At 46.5% G+C, this 11,208-nt stretch overlaps 1 protein-coding gene across 6 annotated transcripts in view; it reads left to right on the top strand.

The window, feature by feature from the left end:
* The window catches only part of SPEN (spen family transcriptional repressor), a 148,943-nt gene that overhangs the window by 122,519 nt on the left and 15,216 nt on the right, over positions 1–11,208 (top strand). For 5 of the 6 annotated variants that reach the window (XM_074975295.1, XM_074975293.1, XM_074975294.1 and 2 more), the window contains 2 exons: positions 311–424; positions 1,778–1,878. In XM_074975295.1, the coding sequence (XP_074831396.1) occupies positions 311–424; positions 1,778–1,878 (215 nt within the window). The remainder of the gene's footprint in view (positions 1–310; positions 425–1,777; positions 1,879–11,208) is intronic. The other variant, XM_074975296.1, reaches the window with a different exon arrangement.

The raw sequence follows: 11,208 nt of genomic DNA on the forward strand, positions 1-11,208 counted from the left end.
ATATTTAAGTAAACTATGACACAGCAATACTCAGTCACCAAAGAAAATAATACAAGTAAAATACAGAAAAACAAAATAAAGGCATAATATACCTCAAGCCACAATATCCACAGTTCAAAGCAGTCCCTTGTCCTTTTACTGTCTCTTCATTACAATGTGTCTCATCAAAAAAGCCTGAAAATTATTTTCCTTGATGAAAAATTATTTTCTTACCGGTGTCCTCATGATTTAGGATTTTGTTGGGACTGACATTAAGTCCTGTGGATGAGGCTCTTATTTGGTTTTTGTTTTGTTTTTTTGTTTTTTACAGGTGGTGTTTGACCGCTTAAAAGGCATGGCCCTGGTTCTCTACAATGAAATTGAATATGCACAAGCAGCTGTAAAAGAGACCAAGGGGAGGAAAATCGGTGGGAATAAAATTAAGGTGTGCAGAATGACCTCTAAAAAAAGAAAAAAAAAAATTGTATTCAGGTCTTACCCCTTAAAATGCTGGCATTTTGCAAACTGCCAGCCAAAAGAATATATAGGGGGACATATATGTCCCAAATCTCTAAGGGTTAAACTAACCTTTTACACTCGGCTTAAGCTGTTAGGACATTTTGAACTGTTACTTGGAAAGCCTTCTCCAGCGTTCTGTCATTTTTTTTCACTGAACTTGCATCTTTAAGCTTCTGGGTGTTGGTGTCTATATTATTATTAATCAGTTGCTAGTGACTGAGAAGCAATGCTACAAAGGCACCAAGCTAATCCAGGAGTTTGAGGTGTTAGCCCAATCTCTGAATTATCTTTCTCCTCCTCTTCCTCCTCTCCTAAAGAGTGGGTAATCACTTCTAGCATGATCTTTCATCAGGTGTATTCAGCTAGAAATTTGATGTTCGTGGTGGTTAGAAGTTTTGAATACATTATATAGTTTTCTAAGCGTGGTGGTTGAATATAATAAGTAGCCTTTATATGGAATAAAAGATATGGTCATTAAAGATTATGTATCTTGTGTTTGTAGGTCTTACTCCTTAGTGATTTTGAAACAAAAAACACCCTTATTATGTTTGTGCCCTGTTACTGTGGTTATACCAGTTTTTTTTTAAACAGATTATTTAAAATTCCTTTTTTATGTAAAAACTGTTGCATTGTGTCAAATGCATTTGGACAAACCCTTTCTAAATCTTAATTTTTTATTTTTTCCCCTGTAAATTTTGTCCTTATTTTCTCAGTGTTGTAGCAAGCAGTTGGGAAACAGCATGTCGTGATTAGAGCAAAGAGCTGGGAGTCAGGATTCTTGGATTCTGTTCCCATCCCTGCCGTTGCCTTTCTATATAACCTTGGGCAAGTCATTTATACTCCCATCTGTAAAGGGGATTAATAACGTTGATCCAACCTTTGCAAAGTGCTTTGATATCCTGGAATGAAAGGCACTGTATAGCTGCAAAGTGGTGGTGCTATTAGTACTTAATCATTTTGCTTTTGTTCCTTGAAACAAAATTATTTCAGTTGACTTTTCTTCACTAGCTGAAAGAAAATATCCTGACCAGAATTTATTTGTGTAGCTCCATAAAAATACATTGTGCTTTGCAGCACACTTATAATAAGGGAAAGGTCTTTCATCTCAGCAGGAGTAATTCCAGTCCTGAGGACTGGTGTGGTTTTTTTTGTTTGTTTTTTAAACTATATTGCACCCACTCTTTCCCTTCTGCTTCCATCTTGAACTGCAGGAGACATTGAAAACCTGTCAAAATGGAGTATTTCTTTTACTGAACATGTATTATCCTTTATTTTTCAGGTGGATTTTGCAAACCGAGAGAGTCAGTTGGCGTTTTATCATTCCATGGAGAAAACGGGTCAAGATATCAGAGACTTCTATGAAATGCTAGCAGAAAGAAGGCATGTATCTAATACAGTGATTCCATTCTCTTGCTTTTCAAATAGGATTTTAAATGTAGTTAAAATTCTAGGACATAACACCCAAATAATAATTAAAGTAATCTTTAAAATAAAGAATTCTCACCTAAGCCTACTCTCTCCCGCTGCAGCGCACATACTCTTTATCTTGGTGGCTCTCCCTCCTTTTTAAGATGTAAGTTTCATTGAAAAGTCACTGTTAGCTTTCTGCACCAAGTTCAAACTCTTCCTGTGGTCATAATTGACACAGATGATACATTGAAGCAGACAGGTTGCTCTCATGGAATGTGCTGTAGTTTTTTGTATATATTTCAGTATCTTAGTTTTAATTTTTAGCTTTTTAAACTTTTTTTCACAGATGTGAATGATCAGCCTTGAGCTACACAAATTGGCAGATGAAAGCTAGGCAATGGATTATGGCTCTGAACTCCATCACATACTAAAATTCTTATATGGAGTACAAAAAAAATTAAGGTGTATGTGAAAAATGTGACAAAGTTTTGGTCATCTAGTTTGTATATATGCTCAGTACCCGGCTGACTTGCTGCTTCATCTATAAATAGCTAGGGAATGGAAAGAGTGCTTTTTGTAACTCCTCTCCCCACCCTCAAAATAGTATATAAATTAACAAGCAACATGTGCTATTACAACAGTCGGATATTTTTCTAATCTATTGAGCTGAAAGTGAAGTTTACACTCAGACCACCACTTCCGCAGTAGTATGATTTCTAGTATTGCTAAAATAGTAAAAGCTCTGAGCAGGACTTCAATTTCTCTTGCTATTTGTCATGAAAAATACCTTCTATCTAGATATTTTTCTATAGCATCTGTCGTCATGGTGTGTAGGGATTGTACATGGGGTTGCAGAAGAGTCACTCGTTTCTCTAGACTCTGGTTTAATGCAGCTTAACAGAGTTCCACTCAAAATTTTTTTTGGATGGCTAAAAAACCTACCAATTTTTTCATTACCAGTGATTGTGGTAAAGGATGGGCAAGTCCATATGAGTTGGTAAATTTTTATGACTGTTAAAAAAAAAAAAAAAACAAAAAAACTGGCTTATTTGTTAATATTCTGAATTTCTTGTAAATGAGTCCAGCATGGTATCGTTTGCACTAATGAGCTACACATTATCTCAAAACATGCTGCTCTTGTTTTAGATCAAAGTAGATCAAAATAACATATGTAATGTTGCCAGCTTTTAAAAAGTGAAGATTAGTTTGAAAATTGGAAATGATAATTTGCATAATGGAAATGAATTGGTGTGTTCCCAAATCATTGCCAAGAATTGTGATCTGCCAGCAGGCAGACACTAACAATTTTTCCTCTGGCTGAGCTACACTGAATTAGAAAAAGAGAATTGCATTTAGTATACACGTCATTTGAGCTGATCTTTGCTGTGAAATACTTCTGACTCAAACACAGTTTTCTAGAACAAGAAGAAAGTTAGGCATCTGTTTTTCTTTCTTTTTTAAAAAAAATCACTATCATTATCAAAACCAGTGTCTGATTTGAGTGTTCACATAATCTTTACTTGGGAGTAGTGAACCAGGAAGCATAGATGTCTGTTGGTGTGAGGTTGGGGTGAGCGTGTTACTCATGAATAATAAAGCCACGACTTAAATTATGCAGGACACCATTTTGTGTAACAACTATATACCACATTATTATATAATCTGCATGTGACACGCATTTTACAGAAAATCGTTTTTAAATGCTATAGATAATTTCTAAACGTTTTATTGGGACTGTATCCTTCTAGCTGTAAAGCCAGGTTCTTCTTTGAGTGCTTCCTCATATCGATTCCAATTAGGTGTGTGCGTGTCGCGTGACAATCGTTGGAAGATTTTTACCCCAGCAACACTCGGTGGGTCGGCTGAGGCGCCCCCTGGAGTGGCGCCTTCATGGTGCCGGATATATGCCCGAGCCGCCCCAGCCGCCCCCTCAGTTCCTTCTTACCGTGGAGCGCAGTGTAGCTGATCTCCACTCTCCCTAGCTTTCTCTCTTGGTACCTGTTAATAGTTGTTAATCATTGTTTACAGTTGTTAGTAGTTAATAGTTAGTGTCGTTAGATTAGTGTATTTAGTAGGGTGGAGTGGGGTCTTCTCCTCTCTCCCCGTCCTGATACCGGGGCCCATGCCGGGGTCTCCGGGCTTCAAACCCTGCTCAGTTTGCCTGAAGCCGATGCCAGCGGGAGACCCCCACGACTCTTGCCTAAGGTGTCTGGGGGAATCCCACCAAGTGGACAAGCGCCACATTTGCAAAGCCTTCAAGCCGAGGACCAAAAAGGAGCGGGACGTTAGACTCAAGCAGCTCCTTATGGAGGCGGCACTTAGCCCAGTCCTTTCCTCCGCGCACTGGGACTCAGCATTGTCTTCTGTGTGGAGTGCCCCTGCAGCACCGACTGGTCCGGCACCGCGTTCGGACCCTGCTAAAGACTTGCAGCGTCAAGCCTCCCCCAGCACCTCCACCACCGCAGCGCCGGTCCCTGTCTCAAGGCCAGAAGAAGAAGAAGCCCAAGCAAGTGCCGACTGCTTCTTCTTTGTCAGTTCGACAGCCACTGACACTTCCTGCACCGCAGCTGGAGCCGCATCCATTGCTGGAGTGCACAGGACAAGTAACAGCTCCTGCACCATTGACTCCGGAGTTGCAAGGGCCATCGACTCCGGTGCATGTTAGCTTCCCCGTGCACACCACGGTTGAGCTAAGGTTGCCCTCCACGCCGGAGACTTGATTGCGCTCACAGAGCCGACTCCCCTGCAGAACAGAGGCACCTCTGTTACGGCCGCCATCACCGAGTGAAGCAGGGCAGCACTGGTCCCAGTCCCGATCTTGGTCCCGGCACCGATCCCGTTCTCGGCACTGGTTGTACTCACGACGCCGCTCCAGCTCGCGAAGATCCGAATCGCGGTACGCTCCTGCTACCTGTCAGAGCAGCACTTGACCCAGAGCCGATCCCAGCGCCGGTGTCGCTGAAGGTCACCGTCGAGATCCAGATCAGGCTCATGGTACTGATACAACCGCAGGCACCGATTGACATCTCGGTACCGTTCTACATCTCGCCACCAGTCCCCAGCACCGTACAGCACCGGGGCACTCTGCGCCGACATGTTCGGTGCCATCTCGCTCTGCCTCCCCGTCGTCACACTGACAGGGTGGCCACCACGCCCAGGGTGAGGACGGTGTAGGACAGTGGCTGGATGAAGGCCAGGACCTGGGCCAAGGACCTCCACAGTGGTCTTTTTGGACCCCCTGGGCATACCATCAGGCCCAAGGGGTTCCTTCAGGAGATTCCCATTCCACCCCTTCGGAGCCCCGAGTACCGGAGGCCACTGTCGTCACCCCCCCCCCCGCCCCCCTGGGGTTCTGAGGGGACTGCTCCAGTGCCAACATAGGCCCTTGCCCCTAGCGTGGTGGACCTTGGGCAACAAGTTCTTCCACATGAAGACCCCACACAGGATCCCTTAGTCCTGGGGGTATTTTTCTCATCCTCGCCTGATGAGGCAGTGGCAGGGACTATGGTTTCAGGCACTCTTCCTATGGACTTCCGCGCCCACCAGGAGCTGCTCCGCAGGGTGGCGTGCAATATGAACCTCCAGGTAGAGGATGTGGTGGAGGTAGAGGATCCATGGTTGACATTCTGTCTGCGGAGGCACCGTCCAGGGTGGCCCTCCCAGTCGTATGGACTATACAGGCCAATGCCAAGACAATCTGGCAGTCGCCAGCCTCCATTCCACCTACGGCCAAGGGGGTGGAAAGGAAGTACTTTGTCCCCCTCAAATTAGTACGAGTACCTCTACATGTACCCCCAACTGTGTTCCCTTGTCGTGGCTTCGGTCAACGAGAAGGAGCGGCACGGTCAGCAGGCCCCGGCGCCCAAATCAAAGGACGCTAGACGCCTAGACTTGTTTGGGTGCAAGGTGTACTCAGCAGGAGGCTTGCAGCTCAGGGTGGCCAACCAGCAGGCACTCCTGAGCAGATACGATTATAATTCGTGGCACTCTATGGAGAAATTCAAAGAGTTGGTTCCACAGGAGTCCAGAGAGGAATTTGGAGCTCTAGTGGAGGAGGGCAAGAAGGTGGCCAGAACCTCCCTGCAAGCCTCTCTGGACTTGAAGGCTAGGACCCTGGCCTCAGGCATAGCCATGCGCCGCATCTCTTGGCTGCAGGTCTCTGGCTTACCACCAGAGTTGCAGCAGACCCCCCCGGACCTACCCTTTGATGGCCAGGGCCTATTCTCAGACAAAACAGACTCAGGGCTGCAGAGTCTGAAGGACTCGAGAACTGTTACGTGCTTTCTGGGAATGCATACCCCAGTAACGCAGAGAAGACCCTTCAGACCGCAGCCTCAGAGGTCCTACCCTCCCCCTCAGCCAAGACAGGACTTCTTTAGAAGACTCTGCCGAGGTGGTAGAAGAAGACAAACTGGCCACCAAGCCATTGGCTGGGCCTACGCAGAACTTTTGAAGGTGCGCCCAAGGACGGAGCACCAGTCTCCGTTCAGGATCCTTTCCTACCTTTCCAAGATCTTCTCTGCCATTTCCTCCGTGCGTGGTCTCACATAACATCAGACTGTTGGGTCCTTCGCATGGTGAAAAGGGGTTACTCCCTTCAATTTCCACCCCCCACCCACCCTCCTACCCCGACCCTCTTCAGGGACCCTTCTCATGAGCACCTCCTTCTACAGGAGGTCCAATCACTCCTAGCTGTGGGGGCGATAGAGGAGGTTCCAAGAGAGTCAAGGGGCAGGGGTTTTTACTCCCGCTACTTCCTAATCCCCAAGGCCAAAGGCAGGCTTCGGCCCATCCTGAACCTACACGGACTCAACAAATTCATGGTAAAGTTGAAGTTCCGCATGGTCTCTCTCAGGACCATTAATCCTTCCTTAGATCCTGGAGACTGGTATACCGCCCTCGACATGAAGGACGCGTACTTCCACATAGCGATCTACCCAGCGCAGAGACGCTTCCTTCGCTTTGTGGTCAATCAACAGCATTTTCAATTCACCGTCCTTCCTTTTGGCCTATCTACGGCCCCCAGGGTGTTTACCAAGTGCATGGCTGTTGTGGCTGCCTCCCTTCATTGACAATGGATCCAAGTGTTCCCATATCTCGACAACTGGCTTATTCGAGGCCGCTCCAGGGATCAGGTCTTCCAGGAATCAATTCTGAAGCACTTAGAGGAGAGGAAAGTGATCAGGAACAGTCAGCATGGATTCACCAAGGGCAAGTCATGCCTGACTAATCTAATTGCCTTCTATGACGAGATAACTGGCTCTGTGGATGAGGGGAAAGCGGTGGACGTGTTGTTCCTTGACTTTAGCAAAGCTTTTGACACAGTCTCCCACAGTATTCTTGCCAGCAACTTAAAGTAGTATGGGCTGGATGAATGGACTATAAGGTGGATAGAAAGTTGGCTAGATTGTCGGGCTCAACGGGTAGTGATCAATGGCTCCATGTCTAGTTGGCAGCCGGTATCAAGTGGAGTGCCCCAAGGGTCAGTCCTGGGGCCGGTTTTGTTCAATATCTTCATAAATGATCTGGAGAATGGTGTGGATTGCACCCTCAGCAAGTTTGCAGATGACACTAAACTAGGAGGAGTGGTAGATACGCTGGAGGGTAGGGATAGGATACAGAGGGACCTAGACAAATTGGAGGATTGGGCCAAAAGAAATCTGATGAGGTTCAACAAGGACAAGTGCAGAGTCCTGCACTTACAACGGAAGAACCCCATACACCGCTACAGACTAGGGACCAAATGGCTCGGCAGCAGTTCTGCAGAAAAGGACCTAGAGATTACAGTGGATGAGAATTTGGGTATGAGTCAACAGTGTGCCCTTGTTGCCAAGAAGGCCAATGGCATTTTGGGATGTATATGTAGGGGCATTGCCAGCAGATTGAGGGACATGATCATTCCCCTCTATTCGACATTGGTGAGGCCTCATCTGGAGTACTGTGTCCAGTTTTGGGCCCCACACTACAAGAAGGATGTGGAAAAACTGGAAAACGTCCAACGGAGGGCAACAAAAATATTAGGGGACTGGAACACATGAGTTATGAGGAGAGGCTGAGGGAACTGGGATTGTTTAGTCTGCAGAAGAGAAGAATGAGGGGGGATTTGATAGCTGCTTTCAGCTACCTGAAAGGGGGCTGCAAAGAGGATGGCTCTAGACTGTTCTCAGTGGTGGCTGATGACAGAACAAGGAGTAATGGTCTCAAGTTGCAGTTGGGGAGGTTTAGGTTGGATATTAGGAAAAACTTTTTCACTAGGAGGGTGGTGAAACACTGGAATGCGTTACCTAGGGAGGTGGTGGAATCTCCTTCCTTAGAAGTTTTTAAGGTCAGGCTTGACAAAGCCCTGGCTGGGATGATTTAATTGGGGATCAGTCCTGCTTTGAGCAGGGGTTGGACTAGATGACCTCCTGAGGTCCCTTCCAACCCTGATATTCTATGATTCTATGATCAGGTGCAGTCTCATGTCCAGCTCATCATGAACATGTTCAATCGACTGGGCCTCCTGCTCAATGTCATGAAATCTACTCTGGTACCAACCCAGAGGGTAGAATTCATAGGAGCAGTCTTAGACTCAGGCCTAGCCCGAGCACTTCTGCCGGAAGCACACTTCCAATCCCTGGTAAACATCATCCACAGCCTGCAAAACTTCCCAACCTCGACCGTGAAAACATGCCTATGCCTCCAGGGACATATGGCCTCTTGCACATATGTGACCATGCACGCCAGGCTGCGGCTACATCCACTCCAAGCCTGGCTATCAATAGTATACCGCCCAGGTCAGGACACCTTGAGCACGGTGGTTACCATCCCACCAGGGATATTGGCCTCTCTAGACTGGTGGCTGGACCCCAAATCAGTGTGCGAAGGGGTGCCATTTCACGCTCCGCAGCCCTCCATGTTCCTAGTCATGGATGCATCATCCCTGGGATGGGGAGCCCACCTCAGGGTCCTCTGTACACAGGGGCTAAGGTCGGCAGGAGAGTTATCCCTGCACATCAACGTACGGGAACTCAGAGCTGTGTGCCTGGCGTGTCAGGCATTCCGAGAGTGCATTCAAGGCCGTTGTGTTGCAGTCCTCACAGACAACACAATGGCCATGTTTTACATCAACAAGCAAGGGGGAGCCCGGTCGTCCCCCCATGTCAGGAGGCCACTCATATGTGGGAATTCTGTATAGCCCACTCGATCCATCTGTTGGCGTCATTTCTCCCAGAAGTCCAGAACACCTTAGCGGACCATCTCAGCAGATCATTTCAGACTCATGAGTGGTCAGTTCGCTCGGACGTCATCCACTCTGCCTTCCTGAAGGGGGGCTTTCCCCTGATAGACCTAGTCGCCTCTCGTGAGAATCGGAAATGCCAAGTGTTCTGCTCTCTACGAGGACGCTCTCCAGGTTCCCTGTCAGACGCCTTCCTCGTACAGTGGAAGGATCACCCATGCTACGCCTTCCCTCCATTCCCACTAGTCCACAGGGTCCTGCTCAAGCTGCGCAGGGACAGAGCCTGTCTGATTTTGGTCACCCCAGCGTGGCCCAGGCAGCACTGGTTGGTATACAACTCTCCTAGAGCTGTCGGTAGACACTCCAATTCCATCATGCGTACGATAACTTGGCTGGTGTCCCAACTACACACCTTACCGCCCACTCTACGCTGGCTCAGGCTTCATCTTCTGCTTTCCTGGCACACGAACCCATACAGGAGATATGTAGGGCAGCGACTTGGTCATCGGTGCATACCTTCGCTGCCCACTATGCAATAATTCAGCAGTCCAGGGGTGATGCTGCATTTGGTTCAGCGGTCCTTCACTCCGCGACATCTCACTCCAACCCCACAGCCTAGGTAAGGCTTGAAAGTCACCTAATTGGAATCGATATGAGCAAGCACTCGAAGAAGAAAAGACAGTTACTCACCTTTGTAACTGTTCTTTGAGATGTGTTGCTCATATCCATTCCAAACCCGCCCTCCTTCCCCTCTGTCGGAGTAGCCGGCAAGAAGGAACTGAAGGGGCACTGGGTCGGCTGGGGCATATATCCGGCGCCAGGAAGGCACCACTCCAGGGGGCGCCTCAGCCGACCCACCGAGTATTGCTGGGGTAAAAATCTTCTGACAATCGTGCACGCAGCACGCACTCACCTAACTGGAATGGATATGAGCAACACATCTCAAAGAACAACAGTTACAAAGGTGAGTGAGCGTCTTTTTTCTTAGTGTTATGAGTCTAAGTGTACACTGCTCAGGGAGAGAGAGAAATTAGAACTAATGCATTTTATCAAATTCTACAAATACCTTAGGTAACTTTTCTACATAAAAATGTCACAATTTTAAGGCCCCACGTATCAGAACTTCCTAGGACGAGAAGCAAGTGATATGTGCCCTTTTGAAAAACCAGGAATCTTCTTTCAAATAGTACAAAGCACCTGTTTTAAGTCTTCAGGGTCATGAAATATTTGACCCTAAACCTGTTAATGATTCAGAATTTTTGTGTATTGCACATTCTGGGTCTTGTGTAAGTTCTTTGGGAACACCTCTGTGTCAGGCTGACTTTTTTAAAATGACAGCTGATCAAAGCTGCCTGAGCTATTGCAGTTGTTAGACACTGTCCCAAAGGAGACGGGTTAGGGGCAGAGTGCAAGTGAGGCAATTTAAGGCATATGATAAATGCAGTTTATCATTTATAAAGCATTTTTCCAGTTGGACAGACCCACGTGGGTGACAGTCTGCAGTGCAAAGGGTAGCCATTTTTTTCAGATTAACTTTTTGATTTTAAAGAGACAGGTTTTGGTCCTGTATGAATTTGGCCTAAACTTCCAATGGTGGACTCAAGCTCATTAGCATGACTCCACCTGTCCCCATTAGCGGTCTCCTGACAGTTTCAATTCATAATATTCTGTGATCTTTTGCAGAATGGAAGTGTGTATTACTTTTAGGGGGGTGGGGTTGTTTTACTTTTGTATACTACTTACAAGGTAGAAACATTCCACTTTTAGCACTATGTGCAAATGTGTGAAAGAGAGAGGGTGTAAAACGTACTTTTAAATGGTTGGGGAATCAGTACTGCATGCGCTTTTAATATAACAAAGATACCAAAAAAAAAAAAAAAAATCTGCCAAGGAACTGGTCTTATTTATTTTTGGAGTTTTGAAATGTTGACACAGTTTCCTCTTACTGGTTACAACTTACTAGCTGAGAGATGGAAAGCTTGATGTTTGATCTGATGTATGTTTTCAGAGCTAACTACTGCTCTCCTATTAACAGCTTTTGAAAGTGTGGGGTCCACACACACACTCTCTGAAGCTTTTGC

Source organism: Natator depressus, chromosome 18 (assembly GCF_965152275.1).
Source record: "Natator depressus isolate rNatDep1 chromosome 18, rNatDep2.hap1, whole genome shotgun sequence".
Taxonomy (NCBI): Eukaryota; Metazoa; Chordata; order Testudines; family Cheloniidae; genus Natator; species Natator depressus.